This window comes from Mus musculus, chromosome 15 (assembly GCF_000001635.26).
Source record: "Mus musculus strain C57BL/6J chromosome 15, GRCm38.p6 C57BL/6J".
NCBI lineage: Eukaryota > Metazoa > Chordata > Mammalia > Rodentia > Muridae > Mus > Mus musculus.
The window spans coordinates 12,170,610-12,186,959 of NC_000081.6; the positions used below are offsets into that span (position 1 = coordinate 12,170,610).

At 38.6% G+C, this 16,350-nt stretch overlaps 1 protein-coding gene, 1 non-coding gene and 1 pseudogene across 11 annotated transcripts in view; all 3 read left to right on the forward strand.

The window, feature by feature from the left end:
* Zfr (zinc finger RNA binding protein) overlaps positions 1-14,840 on the forward strand; it is a 67,887-nt gene extending 53,047 nt beyond the window's left edge. For 7 of the 10 annotated variants that reach the window (XM_006520057.1, XM_006520059.2, NM_011767.2 and 4 more), the window contains 5 exons: positions 207-304; positions 1,150-1,245; positions 10,013-10,124; positions 10,234-10,331; positions 13,350-14,840. In XM_006520057.1, the coding sequence (XP_006520120.1) occupies positions 207-304; positions 1,150-1,245; positions 10,013-10,124; positions 10,234-10,331; positions 13,350-13,529 (584 nt within the window). In that variant the 3' untranslated portion in view covers positions 13,530-14,840. The remainder of the gene's footprint in view (positions 1-206; positions 305-1,149; positions 1,246-10,012; positions 10,125-10,233; positions 10,332-13,349) is intronic. The other 3 variants (XR_001781521.2, XR_001781520.2, XR_001781522.2) reach the window with 1 other exon arrangement.
* On the forward strand, positions 883-965 carry Mir1898 (microRNA 1898). The gene has a single exon (NR_035443.1). It is a non-coding gene; the product is annotated as a microRNA 1898 (primary transcript).
* Positions 10,438-10,958, forward strand: Gm2573 (predicted gene 2573; annotated as a pseudogene).
* Positions 14,841-16,350: the final 1,510 nt, after the last annotated feature.

Sequence of the window (16,350 nt, forward strand, 5' to 3'; positions counted from 1 at the left end):
ATTGTATCACTGAAGAGTTTATCTTAATTCTCCTTTTGTTGTTCATATTATATTATGTAAATTTGTTAAAAGTCACTCCCCGGATGAATTTAACTGAAAAGTTCTCAAATGGCTCACGTGACACTGATGCTGCTTTAAGGAAGTGTCTTGCTCACCTGGTCAAACACCCATTCCTCACTGCATTTTGCCAATTCAATCCATTTTAGATGTAACCTCGGGTATGGTGAAAGACCCACCGGACGTCTTGGACAGGCAAAAATGCCTTGACGCTCTGGCTGCTCTACGCCACGCTAAGTGGTTCCAGGTTCGGAACATCATTTTACTTTTTTCTTGTAGCCTTATGAGAGAGTAGTTCAGTACAACATGTTTAACTATGCTTAAACATTTCAAACAATTGCCTAAACAACACTATTTTAAATTAAATCTCAGAAAATAAGTTACCATAGAAAGCTGAGTGTAACGATCTGCATTTTGCGGTTACTATTAATTTGACAATAAACAGGTTTGGGGGGTGTTTGTAGTCTGGGTTTTTTATTTTTAGTGGCTATATTTAAAGTTGACTTGCTTAGGAACATCACATGTTTTTGTATATATATTATATTCCATAAGGCTGCAGATTAACTTTGCTTTAAATAATGGAATATGTGTTTAAAGCTTTGTGTAGAGTTATAAGACTTTTCCTCTTCTTTCTCCTAAGTTACTAAGTGTAGGGAATGAAAGGTGAGGAAGCAGCTGCTTGGTTTAGTGACTTTGCAGACATGCAAAGGCACGGAGAGGAAACCAAACAGATTTCCTTAACCTTTCAGTCCCTAGACAAACTTTAGCTCTTTACTTTTCCATTTTATTTCTAATGTAGGCAGATTTTTTTCAGTTTACTGTTTTGTATGAACATAGGTCAAGGTTCACAGGGGATCAAGAAATATTATTCTTGTATAATCTGTTTACTTTGACCTAAATACTAGCTTTTAAATACTAACTCTGGCATAAAATATTGCTGTAAATGGCAGCTCATTGAAACCAATTTAAACGTAATTATTTTTATTTTTAATCTGAGCTTCCATTGAACAGTGGTATTTTAACTTTTTTTCACCAAGGGATATTTTTTATATTTCTAAGATTAATTCAGTTGGTTTTTGTGTTGCCCTCAAGGCTAGAGCTAATGGCCTACAGTCGTGTGTGATTATCATACGTATTCTCCGAGACCTTTGTCAACGAGTTCCAACGTGGTCTGATTTTCCTAGCTGGGTAAGTAGCCGGTGACAGCACAGTGTGAAACTGAGTATTTAGAAAGTTCTTCTCTGGTATTCTTTGTTCTCTGATTTCATTTGTCCTATGTTTTCATTTACATGTTGTATTTTTCTGTTTGACAAATCCAGGAGATTTGAAAATACTTATACTTTCTTAGGATTTACTAATTTAAAAATTATGCTTGTGCTGGTAAAATACCTTAGTGAGCAAAAGCATTTGCTACCAAGCCTGAGTTCCATTCCTATGGTAGAAGGAGAGAACTAACTTCTAAAACTTGTCCTTCGACCTTCACGTGCACTCCATGCACACATGCACGGGGGAGAAGGGCAGCAAACCACCCTCGTTTTTTTTAAAACAAAACAATTATCCTGGGCTGTGTAACAAGTCAGCTGTGCTAGCTTAGGCCCAAGTCCCCAGAACTTACCACAAAAGAAGAAAACTGCTCTTGCTGTAGCCTTGTTACTGTCTGGCAAGACAGGGGATTGCTATCCATTAAGCTAGTTCCAGGTTTGATTAAGAGACCCTTTCTCAAGGAAATACGATAATGACAGTGTTAAAGTGCAGTCACACCTGGGCTTACAAGTATGAGAGCCTGTCTTAAACATAAAAAGACTCGCTGCCTGTATTTAAAGGCAAACTGTTGTAGAATGATAAAAATTCAGAGATTTGTTCAGAAATATGATTGAACCTGTTAATTTTGAAGTTAGGTTATTGAAAGTTAAATAGCTAAGGTTATCTTTTATTTATTTGTTTGTTTGTTTGTTTGTTTTGTTCTTGTGTTTAACAATTACATGCTTGGCCTGGAGAGATGGCTCAGTGGTTAGAACACTGACTGCTCTTCTAGAGGTCCTGGGTTCAGTTCCCAGCAACCACATAGTGGCTCGCAACCCTCTGTAATGGGATCCAATGCCTTCTTCTGGTGTGCCTGAAGAGAGCAATAGTGTACTCATACATAAAATAAATAAATCTTTGAAAAAAAAAATCACGCCAGGCGTGGTGGCACACGCCTTTAATCCCAGCACTCGGGAGGCAGAGGCAGGCAGATTTCTGAGTTCGAGGACAGCCAGGGCTATATAAAGAAACCCTGTCTCAAAAAACCAAAAAAAAAAAAAAGAAAAAAAAGAAAAAAAATCACATGCTTTTTTTTTTAAAGCTTGTACTTGAGATTTATAGAGGCCAATTGGTTTCGGTTTCACGGTGGGTTTTGTTTTTTCCCATTAAATTTATATGTATATTAGAGCTACAAATTATATACTTAGTATACTCCCAAAACTCCAAAAATATTCTATTTCAGGTTTTAACAATTATTTCTTTTTTTTTTTTAAAGATGTATTTATTTATTATATGTAAGTACACTGTAGCTGTCTTTAGACACTCCAGAAGAGGGAGTCAGATCTTGTTACAGATGGTTGTGAGCCACCATGTGGTTGCTGGGATTTGAACTCCGGACCTTCGGAAGAGCAGTCGGGTGCTCTTACCCATTGAGCCATCTCACCAGCCCTAACAATTATTTCTAAGAGTAGTGGGAGGAAGAAATAAGTAAGATAAAGAGCTGCAGTGTTTGCTTTTTATTGAGAGAGAGGGAGGGAATCATGACTGTTACTTGTGCGACTAAATTATCTTTAAATTATGAGTAGAATTTAGATATTCATATATATATATATATATATATATATATATATATATATATATACACACACACACACACACATATAACATACACACACACACCTCTGACCTCAGCACTGGGGAAGCTTAAGGCAGGAAATTGTTTGAAAGACCCTATATCCAAAAGCCAAGTGGAACAAAAATACATAAATGAATCAAAGATGAATGCTATGTATTTTCTAAGACACTTTTTGCCCAGAGAAGGGGACCAGTCTTTTGTTCTTCCTGATGAATATAGAGACAATTACCCTGTTGATCACATCAGCTTTATCTGCATGACTACTTTTTCTGCTCTTTGTTTTCAGCTTTGTTCTGTTCTTTGCTGTTTACTATTCATTTATTAATTGATTTTCTATTGCTGGAAGAGACACCATGACTGGGGCAACTTATAGGGGGCTCAGGTGCACCTTCAGAAGGTTAATCAAGACCATTATGGCAGGGAGAATAGTGGCTGGCAGGCAAGCAAGCATCATACTAGAACAGTAACTGAGAGCCTTCTTGATGAGAAGCAACCAACAGTCAGAGAAAGCTAGCTGGGAATAGGGTGGTCTCTTAGTCAGGGTTTTACTGCTGCGAACAGACACCATGACCAAGGCAACTTTTATAAGGACAACATTTAATTGGGGTTGGCTTACAGGTTCAGAGCTTTAGTCCATTTATCATCAAGGCAGGAATATGGCAGCATCTGGGCAGGCAAAGCTGAGAGCTGAGAGGTCTACATCTTCATCTGAAGGCTTCTAGTAGAAGACTGACTTCTAGAGTGAGGATCTTTTATAGCCCACACTCACAGCGACACACCTACTCCAACAGGGCCACACCTTCTAATAATGCCTCTCCCTGGGCTGAGCACATGTAAACCATCACAGGTGGGCTTTTAAAACCTTGAAACCCACCCCCAATGATATAACCTCCTCCAATAAGTCCAAAGCATTCTACCAAAAGCCTATATGGAGCATTCTCATTCAAACTACACTCCCAGCCCCCATAAGGGCATGGCCATACCATAATGCAAAATGAATTTAGTCTGACTTCAAAAGTCCCCAGATTTGTCCTTCAATCTCAACAGTTTTAAAACATTTAAAGTCTCTTTTGAGACTCATTTCAGTCTCCTAGTTGTAACTCCTGCAAAAACAAAACTAAAAAGCAAGTTATATACTAGCAATATACAATGGCACAGAATATACAGTACCTTTCCAAAGGGCTGGAATGGGAGACATAATGAGGAAATCCTGGACCAAAAAGCAAGACCAAAACCCAGCAGTACAAATTCTACATCCTGTAGGTCTATGATGTCAAAGGGCTTAGAATGCTGCTTCCAGTTTTGCTGACTGCCGTAGACCTCTCTGTCAGCCTGGTTCCACTCCTTGTCTGCAGCACACCTTGGTAGACATCTTGCAGTTCTAGTGCCTCCAATATCCTGGTATCTCCAACACAATCTACCCTTCAATTTCACAACTTTATGCAATGTCCTTTCTGGGCCTTCATGTGGGGGCTCTTCAGCCAGACACCTGGACTCAGTGGCTTTCATTAGTTGAGAAAGAAAATTCCATAACCCTGAGCTAATATGTCCTTCATGATTCTGAAGCCAGAACAACGTGGTGGTGCTACTTGGGATGGAATCTGGTCCCCTCCTTGAATTATATTTGCATAAAGTTTCCTTTGTTATTTCTCAATTAGAACAGGTAATTCCTAGTGCAGTGATTCTCCACTTGTGGGTTTAAGACCCCTTTGGCAGTCTGAATGACCCTTTCATAGGGGTTTCACATCAGAAAGCCTACACATCATACATTTACATTGCAATTCATAATGGTAGCAAAATTACAGTTAAAAGAATGAAGCAGTATAAAGTAAAATTATAGTTATGAAGCAATGAAAACGTTATGGCAGGTAGTCACCTACCACAACATGAAAAACTACAATAAGGAGTCACAGCATTCATAAGGATGACAATCACTGACTTAAGCCATTTCTTTTCACAAATTACAGGATTAGCTTGATGGGGTCTGACTCTAAGGGCACCACTCATTTATTTCCATTTCTCCTTATGTCTTTAAGCACAAACTCAGGCTTCAACATCATATTTCCTGGTGCTCTTTTTTCACTGTAGAACTGCCCAAGAGTGGTTACTAATGCCCATGTGACAGAGTCAACAGTAGACTATTTTGAAATCTCCTCTACCATTGAAATTAGCCCTTAACTCTTCAATTTAGTCTGTTTCTTAAAACAAGAGCAAAAACTAGGCACATATTTTGCCAAAAGTATCACAAGAATAATCTCTGATCTAATTGCTAATATTGTTTCCATTCAAAGACCTCTTGAGCTAGGCCTTTGTAGTCCATATGACTCTCAGCACTATTGTCTTCCAGGCTCCTACTAGAATGACCTGTTAAGCACTGTTTATATCAGTCTACTGCTTTCCTACTCCAAAGTCTTCTACATTGCTCCAAAAACAGAAAGATTGGTCTTTTACACAATAATACAAGCCTACTCTCTGTACTAACTCTGATAAGTTTTGTGTTGCTGTGAAGAAAGACTGTGACTGAGACAAGTGATAGAAGAATTTACTGGGAACTCAGGATTTTAGATTCCATGACCGTCATGGTGGAGAGCATGGTGTCAGGCTGGTGTGACACTGGCACAGTACTAAGAGCTTAACTCTGATCCATAAGCAAGAGGAAAGAGAGCTAATTGGAAATGGCATTAGCTTTTGAAACTTCAAAGCCCACCTCTTCCAACAAGACCACACTTACTAACCCTTTTGAGTTCCACCAATTAAGGACAAGCATTCAAGTTAAGAGTCTGTGGGGGCCATTTTCATTCCAACCATCACAGTTCCATAAGGTTTTGGGTTTTAGCTTGGCATATAGTAAGTAGCCTTGGGGTCTTCCTATTTATCTGAACTTTGACTTCATTTTGTTGGCTTCATGTAGTCATTGAGTTCTCTTAGAATCAATTTTAGATTGTGTTATAATTCTTATAAATTAAACTCATACAAATTTTTTAATGTTTTGTTAGATTTTACTTTAGCATGAGCTTTGTTCACAGCAATACTGATTGAAAAGAGTTCTCATATATCTTTTGCCCTTGCATGTGCATAGCCACCACGTCAACATTTGTACCAGGTAGTTACATTTATTATTAATAAACTATTTTAATGAATAATTGCCATGCAAAGTCTATACAAGGTAGACTTTTCATATTACTCTTAACATAAGTGCAAGATGCCATTCAAATTTGTTCCCGTCTATTTTTGATATTTGTGATATTTATTAGGTACAGTGTGAGCCATTTCAGTACATTCATAAAATGTGTAATGATTTGGTCAAGTCATTGGCATCAGCTTTTTTGTTCTGAGAACATTCAGAGTCTTAACAGCTACTTTGAAATAAAAGAGCTAGAGATGTAGTTCCTGTTAGAGCACTTGCTAAGAATATACAAGATTTTGGGTTTGATCCTCAGTACCCATCCCCCTAAAAGATTTATGACTAATTGTTAAGCGTCATCTTCCTGCATGCTACAGAACATAGATTATTCTGGTTTTCTTTTTTTAAAAAATATGGCCATTAGCTGTCTTACCATCCCCTCCTTCGCTTAGATCCCAGGCTCTGCCACATTCTATTTATGGGATCAGAGTACTTGTGCACAGCTTATTTTCACATAGTGTAATGACTGGTAGTTTTTGATCTATGTTGTTGGAAAAGACAGACTAACATTATTTATCAGGACTTAATTCCACAGTTTATATGTCCCACATTTCTTGTTAGTCGTGTGTTGATGAACCTTTTAAAAATGTCTCTCCTTTTTCTTTCCCTGTAAGTTAATGCGTTATGGACTGCTTGTGGAAAGAAGTACAACTTGAAAGGTTATTATTATTAGGTTATTAAATGTGGGTAAAGTGTATATAGCCCTTGTACTCCAAAGGCTGGTTTCCAAAAGGCTTCAAGATTACAAATTCTCCGTTGCTGCATCTGGGAAGGTGAAGATGCTCAGAACAGGCCTTGGGTTTTAGGAAAATGTCCTGCAGCACAATCAGGTGTTCCCCCAACTTAGAGATTATTGTGAAATATTGGAGGTTTTGTTCACTTGCCAATCCCACTCTCAAGTTGCACATAGTGAGTGCAGGAAGAGCTGCTTGAGTGGAATCACTATCTCTTGGGGAGTGTTCTTTTACTGTCTTTCCTGTTGGCTGCAACATACTACAGTTTTGCTCAAAGACAGTAAGTAGCGTGTGCATTGTTACATTTTTTTATTACATTATGGAGGAGCAAGAGATCTTGAGATTTGATTCTATACCTTAAGATTGGTTTGACACAGTCTTACCTCTGGCTTTTATCTTTCTGGTTCTAGATTTATTATTTTATGTGTATGAATGTTTTGTGTATATGTGTGTATACATCATGTGTGTGCCTGCTAACTGAGTTCAGAATGTGGTGTCAGAGCCCTTGGACTGGGGGTAGATAGCTGAGAGCCACTATGTGGGTACTGGGAATCAAACATGGGTCTTCTGCAAGAGCAATCAGTGCTCTTAACCACTGAACCATTTCTCAGCCTATACCAGTATCTTTTTTTTTTTTTTTTATTGTATAACTAAACATAAGCCTTTCAACTTCTAAATCATTTTTGGATTTCATTGTAATTGCAACCTATCTGGTTTCTTTGAATTGTTTTTGAGCTCCTATTTATTGCATTCCTGTGTTTGATTTGTGTATTCTGAGCAGTGTGTGTGTGTGTGTGTGTGTGTGTGTATGTGTGTGTGTGTGTGTGTGTGTCTGGCTGGCTGTCTGCCAGGGAACAATTTGCTGGAGGCTGTTCTATCCGCGCCATTAGTCCAGGGATCAAACTCAGGTTGTCAGGCTTGACAACAACGCCGTGCCTTGCTGAGTTGTTTGATAGGCCCTGTAATTCCTATTTAAATTTTAAATAAAAGCTACAATGGCCACTGGAGAGATCACCTAACAGTTAATTGACCGGAATTCAGTTCCCAGCACCCACCTCTAACAGTTCACAATTGTCCATAACTCTGAACTCCAAAGGGTTCCGACACCTTCTTTGGCCTTGGTGGGCACCTCCAGACACGTGACAGACACACAATACATAGACACATGAGTAAAGATAAATAAAAAGCATTTTTTTTTTCAAAAGCTATACTGAATTAATCCAAAGCTTTTTTTTTTTTTTTTTTTTTTTTGGCTTTTTGAGGCAGGGTTTCTCTGTGTAGCCCTAGCTGGCTGTCCTGGAACTCACTTTGTAGACCAGGCTAGCCTTGAACTCAGAAATCTGCCTGCCTCTGCCTCCCGAATCCAAAGCTTTGTACTAAATGGAAGATACCTTTCAAATGGTTCAATTTGTGTTAATGTCAGGAGTAGGCAAGTCTAGAATATGAAAGTGGATTGGAAGAACGAGTAGAGAGGAAGAGATGTCTACTTGTAGCTATACAGTGATTTTTTTTTTTTAATTCTGGAATTGGACTGTGGTAATAATTGAATAATTTTGTAAGCCTACCTGAAGCTTCTGAATGGTAACTTTGAAAGAAAGAATGAATTGTAAAAGCAATAAATACTGCAAACGTTTCTAAATAAAAACAAAATCAAAAAAATAAGAGAGATTATTTGGGGTTAGTTGGTTGGTTGGTTTTTTTGTTTGTTTGGTTGGTTTGCTTTGGCTTTTAGATTTTTAGATTTTATTTATTTTATGTACATGAGTGCTCTATCTCCTGGCCAGAAGAGAGCATCAGATCACATAGATGGTTATAAACCACCACGTAGTTGCTGGGAATTGAACTCAGGACCTCTGGGAGAGCAGACAGGGCTCTTAACCTCTGAGCCATCTTTAGCCTGACTGGTTGGTTTTTTAACCTTTTTTTAACTGGTTGCTTTTTTTACCTTTGTCTTTTAGTCATTGATTTAAGTTGGTTTTTGTTTTGTTTGTTTTGCCTCTTAAATATAAAATACAGTGAAAGTATTGGGTTTTGGGGGATTTTTTTTGTTAATTTTCTTATGGGTGATAGAATTCCCATAATGCTTTAAATGAAAGTTGAGATACCCATTGTTTACAAGCTAAAAACAGGTCAGATGGGATAGCTCAGGCCTGTGTAGTGTCAGCATTCAAACAAGCTAAGCATGAGGGTGATCTTAGTCGAGCTTGGGCTGCTGAGTGAGACCACGTCTCAGAGTTAGGAACAGCCTGGAGTGAAGGCTCATACCTGCAGTCCACTTCACAAGACTCTGAAGCAAGCTGCTAAGATCAAAGCATTCGTGAGTTGTATAATGAGTTCTAGGTTAGCTTTGGGGTGCAAAGTGAGATCCTCAATTTAAAAAGAACACAGAATTAAAATATTAGTGAAATGTTGGCCTGCTCAAACTCCTAGAATCAGTATTCTTTAGGTATTAGCCTGATATTTCTCATTTTTAGGTACAAATCTTAAAAAAAAGTTTTCTGATCCTACTGCCTTGAGTTTACTTGTTAGCTTCTTTTCAGATGAATTTTCTCTGTATTTCTGTTTGTCCTGGAGCTCACTGTATAGACTAAACTGACCTCAAACTCTACAAATCCTCCTATCTCTGCTATCCCATAGGCCAGCAAGTTTTTTTGTTTGGTTGGTGTTTTGTTTTGTTTTGTTTTGTTTGTTTTGTTTTATTGAGGTGGTACTACTATTTTGCCCAGAGTGGACTCTCAATCAACTCATGTGCTTAAATAATTCTACTTCATCCTCCAAAGAGATGATATGAGAGACATGAAAACCGATGCTTTTATTTAATTTGAATATTGTAAAAACTACTGTTTAACGTGTGTGTGTGTGTGTGTGTGTGTGTGTGTGTGTGTGTGTGTGTGTGTGTGTGTGTGTGTAAGAGTGGGGGTTGGGGGGAAGAATTGGACCAACTTAGAGAAGTCAGTTCTTTCTGCCTCGAAGGTTCCACATGGTGTTGTCTGCTGTGGAGGCCCCATCCAGCTCCTCAGCTAGAGCTCTTTACCAACTGAGCCACCTCACTGACTGGCTCGATACCTTAATTTATCAGAGCTTCATAATCTTTAAAACCTTATTATTCTGATGGTGTTGGAAATGGTCTTTTAGCTGTTGGACATATTTTAATTTTAGGCTATGGAGTTACTGGTGGAGAAGGCAATTAGCAGTGCTTCTAGTCCTCAAAGCCCTGGAGATGCCCTGAGAAGAGTATTTGAGTGCATTTCTTCAGGGATTATTCTCAAAGGTAAGTGTTTTTCTTAAATAAAATTAAGTTTATTTCTTTATTGAATAATAGACCTACTTTCCAAAGTTGATAATGCTACTAACACTTTTTCTCTTTACAATGACTATAGGCAGCCCTGGACTTCTGGACCCTTGTGAAAAGGATCCCTTTGACACTTTGGCAACAATGACTGACCAACAGCGTGAAGACATTACATCCAGTGCACAGGTAATTGAATTCTTGTTGGATTACTGTCTCTAAGGCCTGGGAGTTTTATAATTGTTTCTTTATGTGTAATAATAACCGTACTAGTCATTGTGATACTTATTTGGGAAGTAAGCCTTTAAAGAGGTTATTAAAAAGATTTACTGATTCCCACACCGGAAGTTGCTCTTCTAGCCGTGAAAGAAGGACGGCGTGGTCTTCAGTTTGCTATGTCCACTAACAATATGTCCGACCCACGAAGGCCCACCAAAGTGCTGAGGTATAAGCCTCCCCCGAGTGAGTGCAACCCAGCTTTAGACGACCCGACTCCGGACTACATGAATCTTCTTGGCATGATCTTCAGCATGTGTGGCCTCATGCTTAAGCTGAAGTGGTGTGCTTGGGTTGCTATCTACTGCTCCTTTATCAGCTTTGCCAACTCGCGGAGCTCGGAGGACACTAAGCAGATGATGAGTAGCTTCATGCTCTCTATCTCGGCTGTGGTGATGTCCTATCTGCAGAATCCTCAGCCCATGACGCCTCCCTGGTGATGCCACCTAGGAGGGTTGGATCCTGGACTCAGGCCCACCTTCTCTCTGGCCTAACCTTTGGCTGCCTCCGCCCTCCCTCAGCTGCTGTCCTAAACTTTCCTGAGTGTGGTCTCTGGGCTCCCAGCTGAATGGAAGGAAGTTGGCCCTTTCTTTGGGGCCCTGCTTCTGCTTTGACAAAGAGATAAACCTGCAGACTTCCCTTTTACCTTCTCCCCCCCCTCCCCGCCTCCAACCCAGCCACTGTTATGAGAAACACTGTTCATGTTTCTACGTAGTCACTTGTTTTCTTATTGAAACCAGTTGATATAAAACTTTCCGCTCTGAAAAAGATTTACTGCCGGGTGGTGGTGGCACAGGCCTCAGGAAGCATAGGCAGGCAGACTTCTGAGTTCCAGGATAGCCAAGGCTACACTGAAAAACCCTATCTGGAAAAAAAACAAAACAAAAAAGATACACCTTGCCAGAGATGGTGGAACACACTCACTTAATCCCAATGCTCAGGAGATCCAGGCAAGTAGGTTTAGGGCATACCGGGGCTAAACAATGAAATCCTGTCTCTAAAATCAAACAGAAAAGATTTACCTTAAACTAGAATTCACTGATAAGATTTTAAATATTTACTTATGTGGATGAATCTGATTGTTGTATAATTTTGTGTTTGTCTTTATACACCATGAAAAAAACATTAAACACCTCATTAATTACCTAATCAAGGAAACACTTACAAAGCTAATCTCTTCTTCCCTAGTCACTCTACCCCCAAGATCCTTACGGGAGTACAGATACATGTAGCTCAGTGGTAATGTCTTGCCTAACATACACAAAGTACCCACTTCCCCAGGTTTGTCCCAGCACTGCAGAAATAAACATTAAGTATTGATAGTGTCAATTCTAAGATTAAGGCTAGAGAGACGGCTTGATGTTTAAGAGCATTTGCTATCCCTGCAGAGGACCCAGGTTTGCTTCTGAGCATCTGCATGGCAACCCACATCTATTCATAACCATTTCTAGGGGATCCAACATTCTCTTTTGGCTTCCTTTGGCGCCAGGCAGGCACTCATACATACACACACAGATATCTTTTTGTAACATTCTAAAATTTCAGGAATAATTTGTGTGAATCCTCTAATTATATTGCTACTAATTAATATCCACTTATATGGCAGAATTCTCTAATGAACCACATTAGAAATGCATCCAAACCAAGATAGCATGTGGCTCAGTGACAATCTTGTCTAGATAATTAAAGACCCTGGATGGTATACCCTGACACTGCCTGCAAAATTAGGGAAAGGTGTTACAGGGATTATAACTGAGTAAAGTCTGAACACAGTAGTACAGGAAGCTACAACTCTGTAGTGGAAGCTACCATTTATCATTAGGTTAGGAAATCTCTAGAAGGTTGTTGTTTGGGGTTGGTTGGTTGGTTGGCTTGTTTGTTTTTCTGAGCCAGGGTCTCACTATGTAGCTTTTTAGATGGATCTCTGTGCTTTTAAGGCCAGCCTGGTCTATATTCTCAAGTTCTACACCAGCCAGGACTATATAGTCCTAGATGAATACAAGGATATGTTCATATTCTCTCTCACAGTATACTTGTGGCACATATAAACCTTTGGAATCAAGGGACCTGATACTGGATTATTAAATATTTAAGAGAATTTATATTTAATAAACTTGATACTTCAGTGAGAAAGGACAAATCATCAGTAGAATGGTTTTGAGATAGCTGATGATTCTATTAAAAGTAGATATGTGTGTGGGTTAAATGACTTAAGCATACATCAAAAGACTGAGAAAGGCTCTTAACATTAAAAGATGGGCCTTTTTTTTTCTTTTAGGTTAAAGGATTACATATTAAAAATATTGTATAGACTCTTTAAGGCCAAAGAAGTGTGCTCATTTCTCCCGATTAAAAGTTATGAGTAAGAATTGGGTATTTTGCCTTTTGGGGGTGGGAGATTTGAAACAGGGTTTCTCCTTACAGCTCTGGCTTTCCTGGAGCAGTGAATTGAGCCTGGCTCCTCTGTAGGAGTAACGAGTTGCTTTAACCACTGACATCTTTCCACCACCACCACCACCCCTTATGAATAGACTAAATTTATTTAAAGATTGATATTTTCTAGCTTAATTATTTGGAAAGCAAATAAGCACACAGAAAAGCCTCCTCCCCAAAAAAATATAAATAAAAAAGTCTATCAGGACATAGTATATGTCCCTTCTGATTAATCATTGGTGGTGAAACAACCCATTCAGGGTGTCTCTTCCATCACAGTGGATTTTTTTCATATTGTTACATGGAGAAGTTAACTTAGTAAGAATTGATGTGCTTCTGTGCCAGTGAGATAGCTCTGCAGGTAAAAGGGAGACTGACCCCCAACTTGTACTCTGGCCGTGGCAGTCATGTGCACACAAGTAAACTGAATAAATATAAAGAGCAGATTTTAGAGTGTTTTGGCTTTAAATTAATTCTATATTCTAACTCTATTTGCAGTTTGCATTGAGACTCCTTGCATTCCGTCAGATACACAAAGTTCTGGGGATGGATCCATTACCACAAATGAATCAGCGCTTTAACATCCACAACAACAGGAAACGAAGAAGGGATAGTGATGGAGTGGATGGATTTGAAGCTGAGGGGAAGAAAGACAAAAAGGATTATGATAACTTTTAAAAAGTTTGTGTAAATCTTCAGTGTTACAGTAGGTGCCGGTTTATTGGCTGTTTTCCATTCATATTAATCTCTACTTTAAAAGTTTATCAAGAGTATAAAGAGTTTCATGGAAGAACCAAGTTTTTCTATGATTAAAAACTTATTGTACAGTGTCAGGTATTATATGGATGGAAAGAAAGAGATTTGACTAGGGGGAATATATTGGTCTTTCCCCCCCCCCACCCTTTTTCATTATTTTGATTTTATTGACTGGTTGCCCTTACTCCCTGTATTTTTGTGTCTTTTATTAACTAGTGCATTGTGTTATTAAATCTTTTCTGTATGTAATACAGGATTTGTGCTTCAGTTGCTCTGTGTATTTTGATACTTTTATTGAGAAGTTCTGTTTGCTTTGACACAGTTGTAAGTTACTTTGTGTTATAGATGGCACCCTTTACCCTTACTACTTTATAGCAGTGCGGTTTTTTTGTAACGTGAAACTGCAGGAGTTTTCCTTTGTTATTCTGTATGTGAAGGATTACAATATAAAAGCTACCCTGCCATCTAAGTGCTCAGAAATAGCTGTTTCTGCAGATCTTGTGGCATTTGTCTATCTAGTGTGATATATAAAGGTGTAATTAAGACAAATTCCTTAATCTAATCAAGTTTGCTGTTAGTTGTGCATTAGCAGTATAAAAGCTAATATATATTATATGGTCTTGCAACAGTTTTAAAGCCTCTGCATAATTGATAAAAAAATGCATGACATTTTTGTTTTTAATAGACATTTAAAGTAATAATTTTAGGTTTAACACGTAGATCTTTGTACAGTTGACTTTTTGACATAGCAAGGCCAAAAATAACTTTCTGAATACTTTTTCTTCTGTACAAGTGGAAAGGGAATTTTTCACATCTAAGTGGGCTATTGTTTTCAAAAGAACTTTATCATTGTGCAACTAACAATAACTAGCCCTGACTATGTGACAGTTCCCTGTTGATGTGTGCAATTACTCTAGCGGCTTCTACAGTCTTAACACAGTTGAATGATCCCCACATCCTGTCACCCAGATCATTTATAGGTCTATTAACTGTGAGATTGATAAAGTATTACTGATTTAAAAAAATAAGAGTATCTAAGAAAAAAAAAAAACAGAAAATTATTTGGTGTGGCCATCCAACATGCTTATGTCTTATACAGAATGCTAATCCCCTGGCAGTGGTGTAATGAGAGGTCACACCTTACTGTGATGTGTGTGTGCTCTGGTGCACAGATGTCATTTTGTTGTCACAGCACTACAGTGAGATACAGAATAAACACTTAAATTCATGTAATGACTTACTTGTGTTATGTGGTAGGCTTGATGGTGACAACTTTTGCTTGATCTGCTACTTGCGCTTCGGTAAAACTGCATTCATATATACTATGTGTATATGTGTTACTCCTGACAAGGGCGTGGTGGCTGACCTCATAATCCTAACATTTTTAGGTTTCACCACCATATTGGTTCATTTTTCTAAGGTTGGAACCCTTCCCCATATGAAAGAATACAAGACTGGCATTTTTGCAGATCTGTCTATATTATCTGTTGTGTTTATAAAAAGTTGAGAGAAGGGGATATGTTTTGGTGGATGTGTAGTCAGGTGTGGTAAGGTATGAGGTAAGGGGTGCCTCCGCAGGGAGGAACCAGCCACGTGACCAGATAGTATAGAATAAGTTTATTCAGGGCATGGGAAGGGAAGTTGAGAGAGTAGTAGAGACAGAGAAAGGCAGAGAGTAGAGGAGTAGAGGTCAGCCATGAGGACGTGGAGATGAGGGAAGGGAATGGGGAGAGAAGGGGAAGGAGAGAGAGGACAGTGAAAACAAGAAGACAAGAGCAAGAGAGAGAGTAAGGAGGGGCGAGCAGCCTCTTTTATAGTGAGTCAGGCAAACCTGACCATTGCCAGGTAACTGTGGGGCAGAGCTTAGACAAAATGTTAACACCATCTGTGACTTCAGCAAGCCTTTATTATCATGGTTTATATTTTTGCTATGAGTTTTTTAAATACATTTTTTTAGGAGAGGAAGTGTTTTACCTCAAGATTTGAGGTCCAACAAAAGTTCTAGTCTCAGAATATGAGCTCTTCATCATAATGTATCACCACAAATATTTTTTAAACTTTTCCATAAAATAGAAAAGGGAAGCCATACCCCTCACTTTCTGTGACACCAGTATTGTTACCTAAGACACTCAAAAAAAACATACACAGAAAAGATTTTCCTGATGAGTTTAGATGTAAAAATTCTCAGCAATATATTTACAATCTGAAATTAAAACTGAAAAAGTTAATCAAGTTGGCTTTATCTGGTGGAACAGGGATGGTTCAATATATGTACATATAAATTACATAAATGGACTCAAGAGCAGAAATCACATGATCAACTCCATAGAAGCAAAAAATCCCTTCATGTTCAAAATTCTGAAGGAGCCAGACCATAGTGGTTGTACACCTTTAATCCCAGCACTTGGGAGGCAGAGGCAGACAGATTAAAGACATTACCTAAAGGAAACATCTTCAATGGGAAGGAACTCCAAAGCATTTGAACTACAATTGGGAATAAGACAATGATAGCTATATTCTACACTCTTGCTATCCAAAACTGGATGGTATGACCCTATTGCTGAAGATGCAACAGTGTAGTTGGTGGTAGAACAACAGAGAATCAGACCACAACTGATGTAAGACTTCTCCCTTGCTGGTTAGATTTCAAGTCTGCAAGGTGGTATTCAGGCTTCTGAGTGAGAAAAGCCACGGATGGCATCACCCAGCAGAAAGCCTTACATGTTACCATCCTAGCAGGCAC